The sequence below is a fragment of the Diabrotica virgifera genome, chromosome 1 (genome assembly GCF_917563875.1).
Source record: "Diabrotica virgifera virgifera chromosome 1, PGI_DIABVI_V3a".
NCBI classification, from domain to species: domain Eukaryota; kingdom Metazoa; phylum Arthropoda; class Insecta; order Coleoptera; family Chrysomelidae; genus Diabrotica; species Diabrotica virgifera.
The window spans coordinates 146361327-146388909 of NC_065443.1; the positions used below are offsets into that span (position 1 = coordinate 146361327).

Below are 27583 nucleotides of genomic sequence, written 5' to 3' on the forward strand. Positions count from 1 at the left end.
TTTAAGCGCATTGGCCAAAAATAAGAGTAATTGGGAGGAAGATACATCCAAATAATTCGTGTCTATTGTGCCGCCACTGGAACCGTGCAGTAATATTGATACAGACAACGACAACCCGACAAAAGGGTCCAGCAGAACAAATTTAATTGACAGTAGTACAAAAGGCTCCTGACTAATTGGACGCCTGTTTTTAAATTACAAAAATTTCACCATTTATTTCAACTCGATTGAACTTTTAGAAGCTGTTGCTCTCTTTTTTCTGCCTCAGTATTCGAGAGATGTACATTATCCTGTCATTATTTTTCCCTCTGTGTTCTTTCTTTCGACTAAAATGCGTTCTTATGCCGCGATTCGTACTAATTAGTGTTAGGGATTGTAATTAAGCAAATGGTAAGGAATCGACTTCAATAAAGGAGAATTAATGCCATTGGTCATTAGTTTACAAGCTAAAACTACGGAAGGTCTGATAGTCACTACCCTTCAATAATTTGTTAGGTAAATTCAGGAACAGTATTAAGTTAAGAGGAAGTTATTACATACTCTGGTTTTCCTAGGTTAATTTCTAGACCCCAAATTGTATATTCCTCTACCATCTTAGGTGTCATATATTCTATATAGCCTATATCTTGTGCTACAATAATTTGGTCCTCCGAATGACGTCCCATACGTTGTCATAGAAAAGTATGCCCTTGTTTTGGCATTTCTCTTTTCAAGTATATTTTGAACAAGGTTGGTGACAGACAACATCCTTGTTTCAGTCCTTTTTTCTGTCAAATTGTTGTGTTACGTTTTGTCCCAGTTCAATTTGTATTTTTGTGTTCATGTAAAGAATTGTTACTGATTTTTATATTTTGTACTACCAAATACATATGTCATTTCGTACTACTAAAATTCTACATAAGATAACTGACTTGTTCTTTATCGTTCTCTAGGAAACATCAGCTATATTATCGCAAATACATAACTGTTTTTTGTACTCCGTGGTTTCTGTAATTATTTTCGCTGTTTTCTGATAAAATATATCACCAATTTTTTTAGTAGTTTCTTGAGATATTTTCTTTAAATTTATCTAATTCTGCATTGAATCTTGAAATATTTTCCTAAAAAAGATTTATTAAATTCATGATACACGACTTAAAAACATTGTGCTTTGAGTATTTTTTTCAATTCGAATTGGATTATAGAATTGGAGTATAAAACAGTCATCTAATAAATTTTTTTATGAACTGAAAAGTTGTTTTTTTTTTACTAAGAAAACAATTTTAAGAGTCCTCGTATCTATAGTTTATTAGTGAGTACAGTAGAACTACGAGTAAAGTAATTCTGAATTCCAGTGATTATGTTGATTTTGTATGCAAAACTTGGAAAACATATTATATTACTTGATTCCGTTCGTTCGCTTGAATAAATATATTTGCAATAAACTGGTATATATCGGTCAATAAATCTCTTTTCTTCCGAAAACATTTTCGCCTGTTCTTTATGCGTCCTGAGTTGGCTAAATAAGGTTCCCAAAAAGTTTAAGAGTGTATGTACCATTTCCAAAAGATTCATGTAGAAATTTGCGGAGATATATTACTTGCGACTTTTAAAGCTTTCATGGGAAAAATAAACTTGGAGGAACTCGGGTAAAGAGTTGTAGTTTGTTTACTTGAATTTACTAGCTCCGCTCTAAAGTATAGCTATTTAAAGGTTTGTTTACTAAGTTTCCAGTGGCATATTTCCTTATCGCGTTTTTTAAAATTTATTGAAGTTTGCCTTCTATGGAAAACTGAACAAGTACAATGTGGACTAACAAATAATCATAAATCATTTGTAACAATGGCATGTCTACGGTGAGTTTGAAATTGTACAGTGTTTACACGTTTAGAGCACTTATGATTACAGCTTTTGTAGAAAAAATATCGCAGATGTTGATGTTATTCATACGCCAGTCATGTTTGAGTTGTAGTTTGTGTACACATATGTAGGCTTCTGGTGATGGTAGTCACATTTATCATATATGAATTACAACACTAATTAAGTGATAATTTCAAGACGGTATATAATATATATGTCGTAATCTAAATATGGGATTTTAACAAAGGAAGCTCATTCTGTTTATATTTAATTTTTTTTGGATAGCAGTTAAGACAGTTATGATAGTATACTCTGCTATTGGAGCACAATTTTTTAGTGATTTGTATTTAAAAAATTCATATACAGGGTGTAACAAAAATACAGGTCATAAATTTAATCACATATTTTGGGACCAAAAATAGTTCGATTGAACCTATCTTACCTTAGTACAAATGTGCACACAAAAAAATGTACAGCCCTTTGAAGTTACAAAATGAAAATCGATTTTTTTTCCATATATCGAAAACTATTAAAGATTTTTTATTGAAAATAGACATGTGGCATTCTTATGGTAGTAGTTTCTTAGAAAAAATTATAGTGAAATTTGGACACCCCATAAAAATTTTATGGGTGTTTTGTTCCTTTAAACCCCCCCAAACTTTTGTGTACGTTCCAATTAAATTATTATTGTAGTACGATTAGTTAAACACACTGTTTTTAAGACTTTTTTGCCTCCTAGTACTTTTTCGAAAAGTCAGTTTTTGTCGAGATATTTTGAATATTTGTCAAATCCACCACATATTTGTATAATATGGTTAAAGTACGATTACGGAGACTTGGTAATAATATGAAAATTTATTTATTAATTACATTTTTTTAGGTATATTTTGAACCGTATTTAAAAAGAAGCCACATCTCGATAAAAGGTGCCTTCTCGAAAAAATACAAAGAGGCAAAAAAGTTTTAAAAACACCGCGTTTAACTAATGGTACCGCAGTAATATTTTAATTGGAACGTACACACACATTTGGGGTGTTTAAAAGTACCAAAACCGCATAAAATTTTTATGTATACATATTAAAAAATAAGCCTTAACTCGATAAAATTTGCCTTATCGAAAAAATACCAAGAGGCAAAAAAGTTTTAAGAATATTGAATTTAACTAATGGTACCACAATTATAATTTAATTGAGACGTACACAAAAGTTTAGGGGGGTTTAAGGGAACAAAACCCCCATAAAATTTTTATAGGGTGCACAAACTTCACTATAATTTTTCATTAAGATGTTCCTGCCATAAGAATGCCATATGTCCATTTTCAATAAAGAATCTCCAATAGTTTTCGATATATTCGAATCGATTTTCATTTTGTAACTTCAAAGGGCTGTAACTTTTTTGTGTGCATAATTGTACTAAGGTAAGTTAGATTCATTCGAACTACTTTTGGTCCCAGAATATGTGATTTAATTTATGACCTGTATTTTTGTTGCACCCTGTATATGTATGCACATCCGAAAAGTCTAGGGATATTTTTAATAGGAGACGTAATTTATTCTTTAATTGATTTGAATAAAAAATAATCGATTTGTAGTGACCATACAACAAAATCTATTGAAATGTCAAAAATAGCGAGAATACCTTTCAGAAATGACAAACATATCGAGAACTACAATTTAAAAAAATAAGATCATCACAAAATATGGTCGTAATACATAAATAAAAACAAAATAAATACACAGTATGGCGTTCACCCTGGTCTATTACGGCTCTGCATCTGTCTTTCATAGACAAAATAAAACTGCCGATATTCTTTTGAGATACGTTTGCCCATTCTTCTATAAGACGTTCTCGAAAACGAAACGGCCTGTATGCGTGGCCTGTATGTGTTACCCATATGTGGAGTAATTATTCGTTGAAGCATCTCCCATACATGCTCGATGGGATTCAGGTCGAGGGATTCTGCTGGCTAAGGCAACACATCAATACATTCGTTGGTAAGAGTGTCTGTCATTGGGCGTGCGACATTTTGACGAGCATTATCATGCATGAGGTGGAAGTTTCGACCAACCCCATCAGCAAACGGACGAACGATATGTTGTAGAACGGTGTCGAGGTACTGCTGAGCTGTAAGGAAGCGGTTTGGAAAAACGAGGCCCGTTCTACTACCGACTATTATTCCACTCCATACCATTACTGCACCACCTCTGTATGATACCTTTACTCGTGTTAATATTTCTGCATTTGCGGTAAATTTTTATGTTTGCATGACAAAGAGACATTAAAGCTTATTGCAAAACTAATAATTTTAAAATGTGTTGTATCTATGGAAAAATTATTTATTTTTATTTACTTCAATAGCTTGCACTACCGGCAATATATAATAATATCAATGTAAATACATCGAAAACACGCAATAAATGTCCCATTACAGCCATAAGCGGATATGACTGGATTATAAACTCCATGAAGCATTGTTCACTGCGCTACACTTTAAAAAGAATAAAAATTTCGGATCGCTATAATATAACAATCGCTCGATTTTAGCAGTTATTCGAAAATGTCACAATCACAATCTGTAGTAAAAAGCTTCTAACACTCTGTGCTAATATATAGTGACAAGTCTCTTGAACTTATTATTTCTGTTTCAGTGTTGGGAGAACTGCGAGTTGCTTCAATCAAATTTTCAAGTATGGGGTGCCATGTGCGAGGAGAAAGAAATATGTGTAAGTATTCTCTCATCGTCTTTAAACTTATGTAGTAATAGTTATTTATGAAACACTTCGTGAAGTATGCTTTTTGCGAACGCACGCGATGTTTAGAGCACGAGCGACAACGGAGCGAGTGCTATATATCGCGTAAGTTCGCAAAAGTACTTCACGCACAGTTTCATACAATATTTTATCTATGGTGAACAAATAAAAAAACTGTAACTCTTTGTCACTGGAATTTATTTCTATTCTACAATTTTTAGAACTTTGACATTTAAAAATTCTAACTTCTTTCAAACCACAAAACTGTCAAAACTTTTGTCGTAATTTATTGCTCATTATATCATCACCATGACAACATGAAAGTTAAGGATATTTGATTATATGAAAGTGTGTCAAAAACAGTGCGAAAAAGTAAGTCCCATTTAAAATACATTGTTACTTCACGCACACTTTAAACACTTCGCGCACTGCTATCTATAATGACAGTTTTCACAAACTAAAAAGTTATACATAATAATATGACGTAGAGTAGATAAAAGATCTTTATTTCATTAACAACATAAAATATAAACAAAATAAAAATAGCACTTAAAAAACAAGTTCAAGTGTAATGAAAGGCAGTCTGAAATGAACCAAAAGTGAAGAAAGGTGTTAGTGCGAAAAAGTAAGTCCCATTTAAAATACATTGTTACTTCACGCACACTTTAAACACTTCACGCACTGCTATCTATAATGACAGTTTTCACAAACTAAAAAGTTATACATAATAATATGACGTAGAGTAGATAAAAGATCTTTATTTTATTAACAACATAAAATATAAACAAAATAAAAATAGCACTTAAAAAAACAAGTTCAAGTGTAATGAAAGGCAGTCTCAAATGAACCAAAAGTGAAGAAAGGTGTTAGACAGCGAGACCCGTTGTCTGCACTGCTATTTAATATAAATAGTACTAGAAGAAATTATTAGGAACAGTGGCATAAACAGGTCCGGTACCGTTTAAATAAAGGATATCAATGTTTAGCGTAGAACGATGATGTAGTCCTTATTGCAAGAAATGTAGCGGAACTAACATATATAACTAAGAGGCTGATAGGGGCTAGCACGGCTAAAGTGAAATCTCAAATAAAAAGCAATGTAATCAGAAACTCACTTAAACTAAAGATGGAAGATGGATCAGTCATAGAATCTGGAAAGATGCAGGAATATAAATATGTACTTGGGCACATTTATTGATGAGATCTCTGTAATGAAGAGACAGAAATTTACTAAAGAGTGACCAAAGACAATAGATGTGCTAGGGCTACGAACAAAATTATTAAAGCAAAAGAAGCACAATATATTCATCCCAAAATTAAGGATAGACAAAACAACTATTAAAGCATCCCTGGTGTCCAAAGTATATAAGACATATCGACGGCGGAAAAGCAGGAACTCGTAAGTGGCAAGATGATTATTTTACAGGAGACCAAAAAAAAACCGAATAATTTTTCATTTAGGGCGTATGTTATATTGAGTAGTACCGTTTTCTGTAATTTAAATTAAAGCCTTCCGGAAATTTTGCCAGCTTTAACCGCTGGTTAATAGGTGCCGCTACACTTATTCTAAGGCGGAAACCGAAGTAAGTCATTTTATGCAAATTTGTCAGTTACGAGGTCCTGCATTTCCGTTCTCGATATGTAAATATTGCTTGCAACAATTATGACATAAATATCAATATAAAAAAAAACAAGTATATGGTCTTCATTAAAAACACAACACAACCAGCACATATTAGTATAAACGGCATTCAAATTGAAAAAGTATTAAGGTACAAATACTTGGAAACTTTAATAAACGAAACTGGAGACCAAAACAATGAAATAAAAATACATATCGAAATTGCCACCCTCATAAAGATGAGAAAAATTCTGCAACAGAGATGCAAGCATCACTCTACAATTAATAATGCTAAGAGGCTACGTATTTAAATCCAGAGGCCTGGACTCTCAAACAGAACAACATAAAAATATTGAAAGTTTCGAAATGTGGTGCTACCATCGAATGCTGAAGATAAGTTAAGCCCAAGCGGAGATTTTTGCAGTTACTCGAGCGCGTCAGATTATTACATGGGGAGAAACCTTGTACCCTGAAAATGTACATCTACTATATATTGGCTCTTAATGTAGGGGAGTTCGTTAAGGGGGGGACGAAAAAAAAATCTATCCTTAGAAAAACTCGAAATCGTCAGATTAAGATAAGGTAAGTTAAGCACATGCAAAACAGTGTATATTACAAAAATTTGACGATTTACAAGCGAATATTTCGCAAAATGAATAACAGATCGAAAAACTAAAAAATACGTCCTCAAAATTTTTTTTAAAAATCTATCGAATGATACCAAACATGACTTCCCACGGAGAGGGGTGGGGGTAAATGTAATATTTTAAATACGAATCCCGCGATATTTCGCGAAATAAACATCAGATCGAAAAACTGAAAAACACACTTATTCAATAAAACAGGTGGGGTGGGGGGTTACTTTTAGATCTTAAATACGAGCCCCCATTTTTTATTGCAGATTTAGATTCCTTACGTCATAATAAGTAACTTTTATTCGAAACATTTTTCGAATTATGGATAGATGGCGCTATAATCTAAAAAAATGATTGTTGGAAATGGAAAATTAAATTTAAAATGGACAAGTCCCCACTAAAATGGAAAACTTTCCTTAACTTTTTTTGGTTTTAGGACTTACTCTTTACAACCCAGTAGGTCCTCAAAGCGCTCGAGTGACTGCACATTTAGCATACTTTGCTCCCCTACCATAAGTTACTGGTGGTACAGCGCCAGCGTTGGCTACGGCGGCGGGTGTAATTTCCTCACCAAAATAATCTTTTACCTGCGTTTAGAAGGGTATGTCATAATCCCACAGGTATTTTCCTCACCAAGACCGAAATGGTTATTTCAGTTATTTCAGGTAGATTTTACTAAAAGGCACTCAATTGAATTATTTATCTACTATACAGTTCAATAATTTAAGAGGCTAGTGGAGTTTTTGTTATCATTGGATAACAAATCCAAATTTATACTTACACCCCTTTGAACAAACAACTAACATGCTTATAATTTTTTTGTTTATTGATTGCATGTAGTGAATAACTTATAAAAAAAAATTATCTACTATTAAATTACAGTAGATACCTATAGCAATTAATTAATTAATTATATTATATTATTTTTAGTCCCAATTGGAATTTTGACAAAAATGGCATGTTTAATAGAAAGTGATCGCGGTAAACCTTACACGGTAGTGGTATTTGAAAATTTTATTTTTTATAAAGTGAAAGTTTTAAAAAGTGAAGAAGTGTTCCGGAGGATAAAACAACTTGTAGTGCGAAATTTTTTACTATTAGTGCAACTTTTACAATATGTAGAAGTAGCCTACAATATAATCTGAACCAGATTGTCAGAAGTTAGATCGAAAAATTATTTCTAACTATTGTAAATGTAAAGCCAAAAAGAATAATATTGAAAAACCAGCAAAAATTATACGCCAAGCGCTTGCAGCTAATTTGTCTGAAACAATTACTACGATTGTTGTCAGTTACATAAGAAAAAATATATAATTATCGACGAAAAATGATGCCTGGTCGACTTACTTCCAATATTGATGAGGTTCAAGAATTTGTGAAGAGGTGTGCTCAAAAAATAACCAAGATCAAGAGGGAAAATTTTCTCTTTATAAACTGGGTCAAAAGTAGGATAATTGTATTTATAGGTCTGGATCTCGCGTATGAAAAAAAAGTTGATTAATAGCAAGCTGAAAATTTGTTAATAGCTTAAGGGTGTCTGGTTGAACAAACTTTGATATATGGGAACACTGGAACAGAGAACGTTTTAACTGTGGAACAGGTTAAAAATTTGGAACGGTCAGACCACGAAAACGGTACATGTATTTTGTCCGACAGAACAGACTTAAACTCTCCGAACAGAGATTAAACTCTCATGCAAAAATCAGGCTGCTATTTATCACCAAATGGGCGTTTTAATAAGTGGAACATGTAGAATATGTCAAATGACAGGAATTATGACAGGTGATAAATAGCAGTCCGATTTTTGCATGAGAGTGTAATCTCTGTTCGGAGAGTTTAAGTCTGTTCTGTCGGACAAAATAAATGTGTCGTTTTCGTGTTCTGACCGTTCCAAATTTTTAACCTGTTCCACAGTTAAGACGTCCCCTGTTCCAGTGTTCCCATATATCAAAGTTTGTTCAACTAGACACCTTTAAGCTATTAACAAATTTTCAGCTTGCTATTAATCAGCTTTTTTTTCATACGCGAGATCCAGACCTATTAGTTGTGAAACAAATATAAAACTTTTACCCACATTGAATTTTATTATATGGATGGCACATTTTCTTACTGTACCACATATTATTTGCAATTATTCACTATTCATGGGCTAATTAATGGGCATTATATTTCTTTATTATACTTTTTACTGCCAAACAAAAAAAAATACAATATTTTTTATTTGTTAAAAATGTTTTGGTTTCCTGAATCAGAATATAAAAATTATTCTGTAGGAGGCAAGTGGCTCAAACATACTTTTGGCCTTACATATAAAACCAGAAGACGTATTAGCTTGTTTTGTGTTTGATTTAATGTCATGCAAACCAGAAAATGAAATTTAAGATAGATATGTCGATTATTTAGTTGAAACTTATATAGACGAAACTGCCATATTCTCATTCTCCACATATTTGTGGACAGAGGCAAATTCTTGTGTTATTCTTATTACGAATGCTTGCGAATCTTTTCATTCGCATTTTAATTTATCGTTTTGTAATACGCATCCATCCATATATTATATTTCATTTGAAAAAATTAAAGAATTTCAGGTAGATACGTATGTTAAAATTTAAAGTTTGCATATTGCAAAACATATCAAAGATAAACAAGCTAAACTGAAATTGAAAAATGTAGAAAATTTATTAATAAGATATCAGTCTAATCAAATGACTAGAATGGATTTTGTGTATGTCTTATTATAGTAAACATTAAATTGTAATTTATAATTAAATAATTGATACGTCTTGTATAATATTATCTATATTATAAACTATTATTATAATGTATGGAAATTAATGTCTTGTATTCGGATTTCGGATGCTTTCATAATATACATTCCCAAATTAAATCTATATTTTTATTTTATTACCTGAGTGAGTTGGTGAGGAAAATACCTACCGGATTAATAGGAACCCTTAAATTTGGTGAGGAAAATACCTGTCGGATTATATGTTTTTACTGGTTGGTGAGGAATTTACCTCCGCCCGGCTACGGACTTGTCGGAGTGTAGAGACTACATTGTGTTAAGGAAATACGTAGTCACTAATACGTTAAATGAGTCACCTACTATGTGGACTACAGGTGTTAGGCGACATCCGGTTTTATAGATCTTCTTCTGGATACGGGGCTCTGCCGGCTGTGCTGATTTCCTAGCTTCCCGTGGTAAAAAATGGATCAAGTGGCAAACAATGCAACAAGAGAAAAAAACAACACAGCTGCAGCCTGGACCTGGAGAGCTCGTTACAGTTCATGTTTCAGAAGATGGAGGAAAATGAGTGAAAAGTTCTCAGGAAAACCCTAAGCTCAAGATCAACACGGATCGAAAAAGGTGCAGACAGTGGGAATGAACTGTTCTTCGAGTAGAAACATTGAGTATTTATCTGTTAAAGCAAGTCTTGGCTCAAAAGAGACTCTGCAGGCGCTAAAGGCATAGGTGCATAGGAATTCCACACTTTTTCAAATTTTATTTGCTATAGCGCAGTGGTGGAGGTAGAAATCAGTATACTTACATAATCCGGTTACAATCAGGATATACAAACAACACATTCCTTCATTAGCGCTTTTCAGCGAAACTACTGGTATGTCTTGATTTTTACCATTTGATTTTTTGTTATCTTTAAGTTGTTTTGGCTAATTGGGTTACACTATTGGGTAATCCTAGCTGGAAAACTGTATTTCTTCATATTTACAAATTCGTTTTTCCTTGGTTGCTTGTTTCTCATCTCAGGAATTTTAAATTTTTTTCCAACAATTCGTTATCAAAACATATTTTTCACCGTGCGAAAATTCAAATTTATTTATACAGACTTATAAACAATATTTTTCATATAAAAAGTACCTATTTCTATTTATTTTACGAAATCCCATTAATCACACGAAACTTATTGAAACGGCCTCAACGAGAATTTGGCTGATTGAAAGGCGTGAATATAAGAAAGGTAGTGGCTATAATTACGATCGGGCCGATATAAATTACCATTCACTATAAGGGAATATGTATTATAAATTATAAAGAATGGTTGTAACGTGGATGGTTCCGGGTTTAAGTGAATCTAATCGTATAACTGAATAATTACTTTTTTACAGTGGGAATATACTGGGCGCTCAAAAAAATTGTATGCGCTGAATGATGAATTCGTAGGGATTGGGTAATTTGTTACCTTATCTGAACGTACGTCTTATTGGGTAATTGGGTATACACCACCTGGTGTTTCAAACTGCAGTGCAACTTTGATCAATTATAGAAGTTTTAGTAACTTAACTTCTTTCTAAATAAACTTGATATGAAGCACATTGTCTCTAGACTAGAACAATGATGCTGACTATATTTTAAAACCTATTGATTTATTAACAAACACGCACAACAACAGGTGACATTTTCTTTATAAGACAGCCGACGAAAAATACAAATAAATAAACAAACGCTCGTATGGTATTTATTGATTTTGAGAAAGCAGATGATAGAGTTCCTCGAGAGATTCTGTGGTGGACGCTCAATAGGAAATGACTTCCCGGTGAATATGTGAATAATATGAGAGGCATGTATAAGAGAGTAACAACTAGTGTTAGGACAAGTGTGAGAGAGTACTAAATTTCATATGAAAGTAGGATTGCAGCAGAGCTCGGTGTTTAGTCCGTATTTAGTTTCTTTAGTGTTCTAAATTATATAAAACTGACATCTTCTTCTTTGTGTGCCGTGTTTGTTTTTAAGCGTTGGCTATCGTCGTATTAACAAGCTGATTAAATATTTCTCGGTCGGCAGCTATATGAAACAATTCCTCGACCATTCAACCTGTCCATTGTCTAATATTACGCAGCCAGGACAGTTGTTTTCTTCCAACCCAGCGATTTCCTTCGATTTTGCCCTGAGTGATCAACAGGAGTAAGCGATATTTAGGTTCTCTCATTATATGACCGAAGTATTTAACCTTTCTCATTTTTATGACCTTGATCAATTCTCGCTCTTTGTGCATGGTCTCAAGACTGCCATAAGACCAGCTATACGTGTGGAACTGAATGTAGGGCAGTTAGAAACAAAGAAAAACAACGAATACATGTGGCGAATATCAAAATGCATAGATGGATGGAAGAGGTGACAGAAATGGATATCATTAAAAATGAGTATGTTAGAGGAAGTTTAGAGGTGGCACCAACTGATACCAAAATGAAAAAACATATGTTAAGATGGTTTGGGCATCTTCAATATCGAAACGTTAATCACCCAATACCCAATACGAAAAATTGCTGATTTGCAAGTTTCTGAGAGGAGTATCTCCGCGTAGGAATAAAGGCAAAAGGAATGATGACGACCTGATATGTATTGGCAGAGTTTTACACAAGTGGCTGCTACCATTTTTCGAAAAAGTTATAAGTTCAAAAAAATTGTGTTTATTTGAAGGTAAAATATTTTTAACGTATATTGCTATTTTACCTAATAGTATAATATTGGGAGTTAGCTATTAGGGACAATCCTTGTATTTTCTATGTTGAAGGTGTTTATGGATACAGAATCGAAGCATACATACAGCGGGTATATTTTATCATCTCCAATTCAATTAGTAGCTACCTACTTGTTGTAGGCTCTGTTGTAGGCTTGTAGAATCGACAGGCTTGGATTTTGTATGCTTATTGTTGAATAACTGGTTTAAATTCGAGATCGCATGGTCTAGTAGCCACTCCCCGCATTTCATTTGATGTGGAATGCTGTACCAACATCTAAAATTCGTTACTGGCCGAATTTAACAGTGATATAATGCGAGCATTGTATCGCCTGGCGCATAATGGAGCATTCACACTGGATGTCTATAATGAGGAATTGTCATGCGATGAGATGCCAGGATATATCAAGTGTTGTTTGAATTATATTGATTTTATTTGAATATTTTGAATGTAGGCAGGTATTTCAATCATGATTGAACCAAATATTTAATATCGGTCACCATTACCCAAAATATAGGTATGAGTTTACTGGTTAGCAAAAAGCGCTTGAAACACTACGAATTAGACAAATATCAGCTAAATCGAAACGAAACATAAAAAATATTATTAAAATTGTGGAGCAGTTAGAAAGATTTTATAGTTAGTTTGTTTAAAAGATGCTGAAAACGTGTATTATATTTTTCTTCTCCTTTTGGCATCATAACCCTGGATGGGTCTTTCCCTGTCTGGCTATGTCCTTCCATTTATATATCTCTTGTACCCTTCTCCTAATTGTGCCATTGTCTTATATTCATGGTTTTCAGGTCGTCTTCCACGTCATCCAACCATCTCGTCCTGGGCCTTCCTTTTTTTCGCCTTCCTACCGGCTTCCACTGTAATGTCTGCTTTGTCGTTTTTGCATCTTTTTGCTTCTTCTTGTCGCTGAACATGTCCCAGCCATGACAGTCTTTGACTTTTCACAAATCTTACAATATCATACCCTTCATTCGTGTATTATACAAGTCCAAAAATCATCAATCTAGATGATTTATAAGGGGCATTCTCTAGAAGATATGGAATCAGTCTAAATTCTCACTGTCTGGTGTGTGTGTTCCCAAAGAGGGGATGGCATTAGTGAACACACATACCAGACAGTGAGAATTTAGACTGATTCCATATCTTCTAGACAATGCATCTTACAAATCATCTAGATTGATGATTTTTGGACCTGTATAATACACGAATGAAGGGTATGATATTAATCTCTCTAAAAGTGAGTGTAACTGCAGATTCTTCTTTTTTGATGTGCCTATCCGTGACGAATATTGGCGATCATCATGGTAATCTTTATGTTATCTGCAGCAGCGCGGATAAGCTACACAGATGTTGTGTTGAACCAGGTTCTAAGGATTTTTAACCACGATGTCCTTCTTCTTTCCGAATCTCGCTTTCCGAATATTTTTCCTTGTATGATAGCTTGTAGGAGGGCATATCTGTGTCCGGCGTATTGTAACTTTTGAGATTTGATGGAGGTCAGTATCTTTCGGTTTTTTTGAGGACCTCGTCATTTGCGATTCGGCCAGTCCACGCGATCTTAAACATTCTCCGATACCGCCACATCCCAAATTCTTCCAATCTTCTGCACATCTTTTTGTTCAGGGTCTACGATCTATCACTATAAAAAAGGACAGAGAAGATATAGTAACTTAGCATTTTCACTTTTATACCAAGAGATATGTTGTGGCTCTCCAAGAAGGAGACGGCGCTCTGGAAGAAGACCCACCATCCAGTTGAAGGTGGATCTAGCTTTTCCAATGTTCGCTCTTATCTTGTGGTTCTTGGACCATTCCTCATTTATTATGGTGCCGAGGTAGTTATAGTGCGTCAGTCTTTTTACTGGGGTTTCATTGAAGTCGAATTGACCTTCTGTTATTATTTCCTTGCTAATTATCATAAGCTTTGTCTTCTTTATGTTCGTATTGATAAGTGTAATATGCGATTTTGTCCGTGAGGACTTCTAGGTCTTCTAGGTACATATTAGTCAGTGCAAATAAGTAATTATAATATGCCAATATGTATATGCCAACTTTTTGGTTCTCAATTAATTGGTTCAATTCAATTTGGTTCACTGTATTGAATTTAGTTGTTCTTTAGTTGTGTTTACTATTTGTGATATGACCCAAATAACCTTTTTGGTTATTAAAATTGTGGAACAGATTATCGAGAACAAGCAAAAATAGAATCTTTGTTGGTTTTTTAAGCATTTAACCGTTGGACAGTACTTCCTATGCCAGCTACGTAGCTCGGTTTTACCTACATATTTTTATCATAGTATCGGAGACTATCACAATATTTGCCAAAATCATAAAATACATTTGGTGTTTTCTGTTCTCTGCTCTTGAAGGAAAAAAATAATCATTATTAAAACTCATTTATACAAACTTCGATAGAAGATGGATCTTGAAGAAATTAAATATATTGCTGACCCGGTTTTAACAACCACATACTGGACAAATGTAACTAACAACGAAAAAACCAATTACATATTACAAAAATTTCAAAGCGGACTGGCCTAATCCTCACTCAGCGTTTTGACCAGTTTGTTAAAATTTTAACTGGTATTTTTGTTAAGTGATTGAAAGCTCATGCCCTCAGGCACAATGTTTATTGAAGCAGTACAGTGACCTACCTACAAAAAATACCATGTTGTTTTATCTCTATGGACAATCTTATTCACTCTAATTTGATAATTTGTTTAGTAACCAGGTCTATACTGATAAATATACTGTTTAAAGTCAATTGTTATTCTGTATGGAATAAACATCGGTGAAAACAACCTATCAATCTTGTTAGATAAATATTTTAGACACTTTTTTACAAGTGATACGAACTTCCGTGCCATTCGAATACACTGTCATAGAAACACTACTGTTTTGATTACTTTACTTTGATGTTTTTGATACTATTAGTACAGTGTATGGGTTATAATGTCAGAGATCTTTGAGAGACAGAATACGGAATGATGAGATACGGCGAAGAACTGGAGTGGAAGACATCATAAAACGGATTACGAACATAAAGTGGAAATGGCCAGGACACGTCGCAAGACAGAGAGACAATAAATGGGCAAAGAAGATTTTAGAGTGGCGGCCAAGGGCAGACAGGCGAAGTCGTGGAAGACCACCTACCAGATCGGCCAACGACATCGGCAACTGGATTGCAGCTGCGCAAGACAGAGCAGAGTGGGACATCATGAGAAGGCCTATGTCCGACAGTGGATAAATTTGGCTATGTGATGATGATACTATCTACTACTAAATGGCCTACGGCAGATGAACTTACGCATCATTTATTTTTCATATTTTAATTTAGTATGCTACCTTCTTCTTGTCTTTTCTTTTTTCAGTAGCCTGTCCGATTATCTAACGTTGGCGATCATATTCGCAATAATAACTTTGTTGCTCTGTTTACATGTCGTTGCAACTCTTTTTTGTTGGAAGCAATCAGTACCGTGTGGTCTGCGTAGGTATCTGAGATTGTTGCAATTAATTCCGTTGATTTTAATACATGCATCTTCATCTGAGGCTTCTTTGAAAATAAATTCGGAGTATATATTAAAAAGTAGACGGGATAAAATACACCATTTCCTTACTACGCGTTGTATGTTCACTACCTCCGTCTTGTTCTGATCAATTCGTACGTTTATACATTGATGGAAATACAGATTTTTGATAATACGGATTCCCACCTGTTGCAAGACATTATCAGTTTGTCGTGGGTGACTTAGTCAAAGGTCTTTTCGAAGTCGATAATACATATATGTATCGGTTGTTCTATATTCATTCCTATATCTTTGAATCGGGTCTACCCCAAAATCCCGACAGCCAAAATCCCGACAGCCACAATCCCGACGGCCAAAATCCCGACACGCCAGAATCCCGACACGCCAGAATCCTGACAGGCCAAAATCCCTATAGGCCAGAATCCCGACAGGTTTGATAAGTTTGTTTTTAATATATAATTACATTTATTTCTTGTTTTTTCTTGTTTTTTTTTTGTTTATGGCCATCTGTTTTTTATATTTTGAAAAGGAAACAATAAATATTCAAAATGTAGTTGTCGGAATTTTTACTTATGCGAGAATTGTTGCATGTCGGGATTTTGGCCTGTCGGGATTCTGGCGTGTCGGGATTATGGCGTGCCGGTGTTTTGGCCGTCGGGAGATTTTGGCTGTCGGGATTTTGGTTGTCGGGATTTTGGGCGGCACCGCTTTGAATCATGGCCTGCAAACTGAATAATGCTTCTATGGTGCCAAGGTTGTTTCTGAAATCAAACTGTGTTTCACTTCGTTGCTCTTCTATTTTATTGTAAATTCTCGAGTGCAGAATCCTTAACAAAATTTTCAGCACTCATTAGACTGATAGTGCGATGATCGCTACACTGGCTTTTATTTTTTTCTGGCTGGCTCAACAATAGATAGTCTGTTTGTATATTATGTCCTGTTTCGTACCTAAATTTTATTGAAGAGGCTTAGACGAGAATGTTTACTGGGAATTTCATCTGAACCGGCTGCTTTTCTATTATTTGAGAGTTTTCTAGCTCTTTCCAGTTCATCGAAGGTTATATGTGGACCAGTCGATATATTATCGAATTGCATTTCTGTTCCTTTATCATAAAACAGTTCCTCAATATATTTTCCCACTCTCCAGTCTGTCTTGTTCATTGACTATATTTCATTGCTTATCAAGAAAAGTAAAGTAGTAGGTATGTTATCACTATCTCCTAAATATTTTTCACTTTATTCAGGGTTAAATCCCAAATAGTTCCCAAAAAATTCGAAAATGTATTTCTTAATAATTATAACCTGATTACAATAATTTTATTAAGCAGTTAAATGTAGACACCAATTTAATACCAATCAAAGCAAGACATAACGGAAATAGCTCCGACCTATGACATCCAATTAGCGTTGTATAATTCAATTGTATGTCTTAATATAATCTAATCTCTGCTCTCAATATTAGTTTATTGCAAGATTGCGCTCGTATTGTTTGTTACAATTAATGATGTTAAAAGACCCATTAAGAGTAATAGTTCATTCACTCTTTCCTGCCTGAATGCACATTTATATACTTAATATGTGTGTAATATATAATTTTAAGTGTGTTGGCTACCAATTATTGAAGATTAACATAAAACCTACATTATTTGATAATAACTTCATTTATAAACTCACCGGCACAATTAACCGCCCACCTTGTATTTCTTTCAATTAGCAGAAATTGTCAATCTTGGACCACGTTTTATGAAAGATATGGTAAAACTACCTTAAGAAGAACACAATAAAATTAAAATTATTTTATAAATTATTAAATTATAAATGAAAAATAAGGTGCTTATCAACGGATGCTAGCAAAAATCCAATTTTTAAAAATCTTAAAAGAAAATGCAAACAAACATTAATTTTAAAAATCATAGTCTAATTTAAAAAAATGATGAGTATTAATAAAGGGCATTGCCGCCTCTGGTCTTATCACTTCTGGGAGCCGATTCGGCAATCCATTCATGATATCCTAGATTTTGGATATCCGATTGGGGAATATTGTGCAACTCCTCTACCGCAACCGGCGTGAGCTCTCCGAGGTATGTAGGAGCTGATACTCTTGTCCAAAATATGTTCAATTGGGTTAAGATCGAGACTGCGTGCCGGTAATGGTAAAACTTGAACCCGATCTCTTTAAGATACTCACGGATGAATCTTGCGGGACGGCAACGTGCATTGTTATGCGTTAATCTTCTAAAGTTTTCATCAGTGAACGGTGCGAAAGGCATGTGTTCTTGGAGAATTTCTTCCACGAATCTTTGAGCATGTCCACTACCTCTATCGAATACGACAAGATCAGTACGAGCTTTGTAAGAGATACTTCCCCAAATCATTATTGACCCTCCTCGGTCATCCATTGTTTCGATTAGAGTGCATGGAGCAAACCTTTAATTTCAACGTCTGTAAACTCGCTTACAACCATCTGGATCCCTTAGGGCTTTCATATGAGAACAATATAATGTTCTTCCAATCCGCCATATTACAGTCAGCATATTCTCGCGCAAAACGAAGTTTAGCTCTACGGTGTTGTGGGAGCAGTTATGGAACGCGAACTGGACATAAAGCCCTCAAATTTCTTTCTGCCATTCTTCTTTTAATGGTACGTTCACTCACACTAACATTTCTCACCTCAAAAGACATGTAGGAGCTTCAGGTGCGGTGCAAACCAGTGTTGCCAATCGGCGTATAATTATCCGATTTGCGTATCTTTTTGAGGGTTGTCGTATCTTCTTCGTATCTTTAAATAAATGGGATATTTCCGTATATTTTCAGTGTATCTACCAATCTACTACAACAGACTAATAACAAAAATAAACTTAAAAAATCCGCTTCTCATTCACATATTCCCAACAATACATTAATTTTCTTTGGTTCCACCCAAATTTCTATAAATAGTCTAGATATTGGATGAATGTTAGCGACATCCGATACTTTTTATGGTCATTATCTAGGATAAGAAGGGACAAAAGGGACATGTGCGACTTGTTTTATTTTGAATTTGAATGCACAAATGTTTCCACTTAAGGCATACTGATCCAATTCAAATTTCAAAAACAGGGATTCTGCCGTCCGATTTTATTTATGGGTTTTTAGTCTTTGATAGCTACTGCACGATTTAGTTTTATTTTTATTTTATGTACAGTGCAATGCTTAAGTAAACGTCTGTTGAAAAACGTTTTGGTTTGTGAAAATACTTTTTTATAATGGATAAATGGTAAAATTAAAAAATGAAGATAAAGTAATTTCATTGTTATTTATTCTGCCATTTTCAAACGTGTACAAAGGGTTTTCAGTAATGTATTCAATTATTCAATATAAAAAAAGATAAAAGAGACCAGGATGATCCTAAGAGAGGTTACAACTACTGGATGGTCTCTGGGAGGGGTCGCCCCCAAAATCGATACTGTCACTAAAACGCTTAACTTCACGCGCAACTTTGATACGAGAAGTATAAAAAAATATACATTGAAATCCAGATCCTGTAATTTTTTGAGCATTATAAAGTGAGTACAAAGACATACAAAGTTTTTTTGTAATTCCATCTTCAATTTACTTCTCGTAGACTATTATCGATAAGGTAGAGTTGTCATTATTTTCGGTCGCGCCCCTCTGAGGGGTATGGAATAGTAATGGTGTTATGCATAGAAAGCTAAAAGTCCATCCAAATGGGGGGGGGGGGGGTTATAATCCCCAAACCCCCTGGTTACACCAATGAGCGTATCTTTTCGTGATAAATCAGATCTTTTTCGAGCGATCATCGGATAATCTAGAGAAATGCGTTGGCAACACTGGTGCAAACACGATTTCTCAACACATTCCTGACAATTAAACGATTATCTCGAATTGCAGTGCAGACCATCACGCAGTCCCGAGCTTAACCCGATGGAAGACATTTGAGACACCCTGAAAAAACGGAAGAGCAAGAGTACCAGCCCTACATCCTTCGGGGAACTGGAGACGGCTGCGGTAAAGGAGTGCCATAATATTCCCCAAATCGGATATTCAGAATGGATTCCGAACCGGCTCCAAGAAGTCCTAAAGGCCAGAGGCGGCAACATCCATTATTAATACTCATAATTTTTTTAAATTAGTTATTTTCAAAATTATGTTTCTTTAATTTTCTTCGAAGATATTTAAACATCGGTTTTTTGCTAAGAATCCCTTGATAAAAGTTTTTTTCAATAATTTTATTGTTTTCTTTTTCTGTTTTCTCTTCTGTTTTTTTCCTAAAAGGTAGGAAAAATACAAGATACAAAAAAATACAAATTGTGCGGGTGAGATTCTTAAAAAAGATTTATACTCATTTGAGTTTAATTTCAATGGTTGATAAAAAAAAGGTCAAACTGGAGCGTAAAGATACATTTTTCTGGATGAAGAAGTTTAACTCTTGATTAAATGGTCGATTTTTTGACACTTAGGTATTCGACATTTCGTAAGGTACATCAAAACTTTGTAACGATTGCTTAGATACGTGTATCATTTGTTTATAAAGGATAGGATTCTTAGGGGAAATACTTAGAGGTATTTTACGTGGAAATATCTTTGTGTAAACCTTTTGAAAGGGAACTCAATCTATAATTTAAAATTGATTGAAAAACGACGAGAAAGAAGATTTATTCATGGCAAAAATAGCAGAAAAAATGTGCTGGGCATGAAAGAAAGTCATAATATAATTTGAGCAGATAATATGTCTAGTGTAATTAGAATTACTGCTGTTGAAATACTTGGAAAAGCATAAGAAAATAAGTTAATAAGGAAATAAACAATAAAGGAAAATAGAAAACTATATAAATCATCCTCAATCTCCTCATTCCTTAAGCCCGCTGGACGTGGTGACACTCAAAGTATTGTTAGTTTGCTGTGTCCATAGATGCGCTCACATGCCAGATGGATGGCTTTAAGTAGGCAATTTCCGACCAAAGTCTTTATTTGGTCTGCACAACGCGTGGTCGTGTTAATACGCCGTAGCTCTAAGACGTTTCAAATTGAAGAATTGTGGTAGGAAAGTTCCTGAGACAAGATTCCAAACCGTCAGCTATGACAAAGAACAGGAGTGGCTGATGCAGAAAAGAGAATAGCAACACTGAAATTGGACCGAGCAGGTCATGTGGCTCGAATGATAGATAACATATGGACAAAGCGGATACTGTAATGGAGACCAAGAGATGATGCCTACCGAAGCAGAGGTCGTCCACCAAGACGTTGGACTGTCGATCCAAAACGTTGTCATAGAAATTGGATGCAAGAAGCACAAGATTGAAGTAGATGGAAAATTATGACGAAGATCGATGTCCAGCAGTGGTAAGCGAAGATTGAATGATGGTATAGAAGTAGAAATACTACTAGAAGATAATAATGTCAAAATTTTGGAACTAAAACTAAGAATACTTTTTATTATGGACTAGACGATATTTCTTAGCGCGTAGTTAAAGTAGTAACCCAATAAATTAAATATATTGTTAATTCTCTTCTATACCTAATATAATATTTGATGATTGTACTATAGAGAATCCATAGACTCTCCATCTTTGTTTCATTTAACTACAAAAAACAAGCAACCGGTATAGTGTGTTTAGCGAGTAAACACACTACTGCTAGCTACGTATCAAATCCGAGCCTCATAATAATGCCCCTTGCGTAAAATAAACAATCATCATGTATTTAATATAGTTAAGACTCGCTTCTATCCATTTCCGACCCAGTTAATTAACCTACATTCTAGTTTTCTCTGCCTTCCTAATGGACTTGATGAATATACGCAATAAAGCTGATTTGGGTAGACAGTTGGGTCTCGCGAAGTCACTACGAAAGAAAAAGGCTTCGGGATGGATTTATATTGAAAGTGATTTAGCTTGAGTTATTTTGGGTACGATTTCGACAGTTGTTAATTGTTTGAATTCTCGCGGTAAATTATAGAGCTACCTCTCACTATTCTTTTATTGTACTATTAAAAAAATGTAAATATAAAATAAAAATCCAAAAAAATTGTAGTTTACTATGTGTCTGACTGTCTGCATTTTTAAAGTCTCTAACTGAATAGATTGTGGATTGGGGTGCTAGTTGTCTCAAGTTGGTCATTCAGAATTATATCTGTAGTTTTTAATTTATTAATTTCCATAGATTTTAAAAAAGACAGCTTAAGGTCTTTATTTTGGACATGAAGGATTTGAAACTGGTCATTAAAAGAATGATCTAGAATCTAGAATCTAGAAGGTAAGGTGCGTACGTACAATCTGTTTTTCTATTATTAAAAGCCCTTTTGTGTTCTGGTATCCATTTGTCAAAGCGTCTGGCAGTTTGACCGACGTAAGTTTTTGGACAGTCACCATATGTCAGTTTGTATACATCACTCTTTTGGCTCTAGTCTACAAACTACAACAATTTATTATATACTAAGGATTTCTACAGTTTTTACTGTATTCTTTCACTCAAGTGTGCTCTAGTTCTTTTTGTTTTGCCAGTCCCCTTGTTGTCTTGTGCGATCAATATTTGTTCGTCAGCAAAACTTAGGTAATATAGATATTAGTTCCTTACTGTTATACCCATTGCTTCGTTTTTTCTTTTCCATGGTTTCAGGGTTTGTTCTAGAAATATTTTGAACAGGGCAGTTTTGATATCTACTTTCTTATTCTTATAAGAGTGAGTTTACTGCTTTTATTAATATTCGTGGAACTTCGATGTCTTCAATTGCTTTCCATGGCTTGGTTCTAGGTATCGAGCCATATTCCTTCTTAAGATCGACAAAAGCCAGATGGACGGATCTATTTTTGGCAATTATTTTTTCTATTACATAGTTGTTCGCCCATGTAAATGTGTCCTAAGCATGCTTTCTCCGCTGTCAAACCTGCTTGGTCTTCTCCTATTTTCTCATTTATATTTATTTCTAATTTTTTCTTTATGGGCTTTCCATACAGTCTTCTATAACAGTCTGCCTATAGACGATATAATGCTGATTCCTCGATAGTTTTTGCAGTTTTTTTTCTATTTCCTTTCTTATATACTTGTAAAGGATTTATATTAGCATCCAAAAAATAAGACTATTTAATCGATTTAATTTTTAAAAGTCTTAGGTAAATATTATACACATGCACCGTTTGGATTTCGTAAGTGGGTGGCATTGATTTATGTAATCTCTGTCACATACTGAAAACAGCCAGTCATCAATAATGCTGCTATTAGTAATTCACTGTCACATTAAAAAATAGTCAATCATAACAAACAAATACGATTTATTTATAGATACGTAGAAAGATAGAAGAGATTATTCATTATTCAGAAACAGACTTGGTTAGAGTCGAGACGGTGTCTATCCATCCATCCAACACCAACTAGTTACTGTAATACTTAGTGAGTTAAATAAATTAATTCAAGTATTTAGTGTTTCAACCTAATCAACCCGATCACCGGGGGTCACCACCATATACTGCTGTCATAATATGCTTAAACATACTTTTATCTTTTGTTCTATTAAAAATAAAGAGTTAGAACTAAGATAATTATTTTATTAGGGCGGGCGTTTATATAATATAACGTAATAAGTTAATAGCAAAATTATCAATTAATTAAATGTGTGTGTGTGCATGTAAAGTATTTTTACGGCACCTTTGATGTCTTCTTCTTCTTCCCAATCGACTAGGATGGAGTTGAGCTGGTTTTCTTGCATCTTGGATGGGTTTAAATTGTTTATAAAAACTGTGTTCTTTCACTTATAGCTAAGACATTACTAAAAGCGTGTGTGACACTTTGGAAGATTTTGCGCCCCTCTTGTAGTGATGTTGAAAAAGTAACTATTCATTACAAAGTACTCGTTACTTACGAATACAGAAAGCAACGATTACTATACAGAGAGGCAAATCGTTACTTTGATTACTTTGATTACTTCTTACCAATCGTATCAGAGCTAGTAACGACTATTGTATCTACTTTGATTACTCCGATTACTTCGTACTTCATGAAGGTCGTTATTATATCGGAATACCTATACAAAATACCTACCTACTGAGAAATACGATTGTCGATATGATTACCGGTACTCAAATGCAAAAGTAACAAAAGTAATCATAGTAATCAAGTCATTTTTATCCCTTAAACAGATTGGTGAAGGTCGTTGTTATATCGTAATATCTAAACAAACCTACCTACTAAGAAATACGATTCTCGATATGATTACCGGTACTCAAATACAAAAGTAATCATAGTAATCAAATCATTTTTATCCCTTAAACAGTTCGGTAAAGGTCGTTGGTTTATCGGAATACCTATACAAAATAGCCACCTACTGAGAAATACGATTCTAGATATGATTACCGGTACTTAAATACAAAAGTAACAAAAGTAATTATAGTAATCAAAGTAACGAATACTGTAAACGATTACTTTATACAAAACACCTACCTACTGAGAAATAGATTCTCGATATGATTATCGGTACTCAAATACAAAAGTAATCATAGTAATGAAAGTAACGAATACTGTACATGGTTACTTTATACAAAAGTAACGATTTGTAACGAATACTCGAAAGTAACTATAATCAACATCACTACCCTCTTGCTTCTGTTAGGGGCGGTATATAAAGCACCCTATTTGGTAACGTAGGAAAGACATACACACATGTTAATTTAAACTAAATATCTAAACCACTTAATTAAAAAATAAAATTGAAATATAGGTGGAGGGATGGAACAACTTTCTTATTGTTGTCATAATATGCTTGAGTCCATTCTGCCGGTTCTCCATTTAGTGCTGTATCAAACATGTTGCGTATCATGCGGAATAGCTTTTCCGATCCGTTTTTTATTAATTCGTTGGGTATTCCGCCGGGGCTTTCTGCTTTTTGTTCTTTCTAGTTTTGATCTTTCTTTTTATCTCAGCTAGGCTTAATTTTATTTCATCATGAGTATAGATTTATATTCCGTCTATTTCTGATTCTTTGAATTGGGGGCGGTTTTCGGTTAGAAATTTTTTATAGTGTTCTTGCCATTCGTTTTTGTTGGTTTGACAGATCTTGATTTTCTCTGTCTTTAAGATATGCCATGACTCTGAATTTCTCGTTCCTCCTATGTGTTGTTCTATTTCTGTGCATGTTTTTCCCATCTTTCAGTTTTTTCATTTGCTACTTTTCTTTTTAATTCTTTAATTTTTTTCCTCTATAGTTCCAAGTTCTCATAGTTTTTTTGTGTTCCGGTATTTTTTATGGAGTTCTTTCTTCTCTTTTATGCATTTCAGATATTATTATTAATGTTATACGTTGTAATTTTTCCTTTAAATTCACTGCCTCATATTTTATGTAACGATACTCACAGTAAACAACACTCTACGGTGTGTTGGAAACAATTTTACATTATAAATGTGTTGTGTTAAAACAATGTTACGTTATAAATTGATTACCCTTTTCAAGCAGCTCGTTTCCCCTTTCTCTGGCAATTTATAGAAACTTATAAACTCGGCTTAAATATACTCAAATTCTCTTCAACTAATATCCGTCAAATGTGATTAATCAGAAGCCTCATATTTAAATTCAGACGTTTCTCTATAAGCGAATTAGCTACTCAACTAAGACAGATCCAATTTTGCAACTTAACAAACAGCATCGGGAGTTCGATATCGTACTTCTATCCACATGTAGACTCCGTTACATATTAATACAATACCAGGGGTGGAGAGAATGTTTCAATTTAATGTTGATTAATTCTGTGGCTTGGTTCTAAAAGGGCCAATGTCAAATTTTTGTTTTTTTGTACAGCTTTCTTTTGAATTTAATATTGACTAAACAAAATGTAAAAAATTGACACTGGCCCTTTAAGCATTAAGCCACATTATGTGACTTGGTGCTAAAATGGCCAATTTCAATTTTTTGCATTTTGTTTGGTCGATATTAAATTCAAAAAAAGCTGTACAAAAAAAAACAAAAATTTGACATTGGCCCTTTTAGAACCAAGCCACAGAATTGATCTTCGCTATAATTTGTTTTTCTTCGCATGGCAGAGTATTATTCATTTCTACATATCTCAGTGTAATCTTATCCAACTATACATTTCCAGCTTTCATGCCAAAATTTTGGTGATTTCCAATAGGTTTTATATTTGTATCATTTTGCCTTATTCTTATCTTCGTTTGTTAACGCCTGGCAGCCCCCGGTAAGATGTTGGATGAATTCTTGGGCTTGACATCCATATCGGCATTTGTCGTTTGTCACACACTTTTTAATTGGAAGAACCTGATCCTGAATGGCAAGTAGGAAATCCCCTGTCTCGAGAAACATATTTCCTAATGTCAGCCAATAGTTTTATCTATTGTCGACATATTCTTGACAGAACTAATTCAGATGCCTGCTTATGCAGAGGTTGACTCATCCAGGTGCGCATTTTTTCTTGCTTAGAAAGCTGGTTTATGCGCGATAAAATGTCGATGTCTTAGCCTGCGTCTGAAAATACATAGGTTTTTAAATTAGCACTCTGTTTATCCAGTTGCTCACCTATATCTATGAGTCCTCTTCTCCTTAGATACCGCGGTATCGTTGTTGTCTCTACTGCACTGCGTGGATGATGTTTTTGTGCTTTTGTAAGAAGTGTTCTTGCTTTACGCTGAAGACTTTCTATATCGGTTTTTGACCACTTTATAATACCATTGTTTAAAAAAGTCCCTTTTTAAACAATGATAATACCAAATGAGTAGCCAAGTGCAGAAACAGTGTACGTATTTAATGCCTTAAACAAATCTTTACTATTACGATTTAGCTGTCTTGCTTTTCATACGAATTCGGAAGTTAGTTCGGTTTTCATTTATGTATGGTCAACTTACTCTGTTTGCTTTACTCCGAGCTATTTTCAATGTTGTCTGGTTTTTTATATATAGTAGCCAATATGTAATCTACCAATTTTTACCATTTACCAAGCCAATTTGTAATCTACCATTTTTCTTAACTTAATAATTTCACCGTATATAATTTTAACAGATATCTATAATATACTTTAATCTATCTATCTATCTATAAGCGAGTTTCCTACAGCCTCTGCCGCTTCTCGCATTTCGACCGCCATCTTTTTCTATCCATCCATTCGTCTTCTTTAATGGCTCTATCTCTCATGGTGTGCCGTACATTTTCTTCCCAGGCAACTGAAGGCCTTCCCCTTCTTTCTTCTTTGTTGTGGTATGTAATTTAAAGCTTTCTTTGGCCATCTATTATCATTCGTTCGTTTCACGTGACCATACCACACTAATTGTCTCGTTTCAGTTCTATCTACACTGTAATATAAAGTATTTGTTCTCCTTCTGATATCGTCACTCCTGATGTGATCTTTTTTGGATATACCACACGTTCTCCTTAAAAAATCCATTTACTACTTCTATTCTTTTTCTTTTTTCTTTCTTGATCTGCCAAACTGCTGCCCCATAAGTCATAATAGGCTCTACCAATGTACGATAGATTGTCAATTTCGTTTTTTGTCTTATATGTTTAGACCATAGTAGAGAGCTTAGAATGTTTACCGCTTTTTTACCCTACTGCGTTCTGTTTTCGATGTCTCTTTGGTCTCGTATACTTTAATTACGAAGTTATTTACCTTCCGGTAAAGTTAGGTAAATGGCTAAATTCTGTTGTAATAATTTGCTAGTTCGAATTCTATTTTGTGTAATCGTCTAGGTTCAAAGGCACTTTGCACGATGTACAAGACAA

The 27583-nt window shown here is 34.2% G+C and overlaps 1 protein-coding gene across 2 annotated transcripts in view; it reads left to right on the top strand.

Moving 5' to 3' along the window:
- The window catches only part of LOC114326222 (uncharacterized), a 902327-nt gene that overhangs the window by 805246 nt on the left and 69498 nt on the right, over positions 1-27583 (top strand). For both annotated transcript variants that reach the window (XM_028274518.2, XM_028274519.2), the window contains one exon: positions 4488-4562. In XM_028274518.2, coding sequence (XP_028130319.1) covers positions 4488-4562 — 75 coding nt within the window. The remainder of the gene's footprint in view (positions 1-4487; positions 4563-27583) is intronic.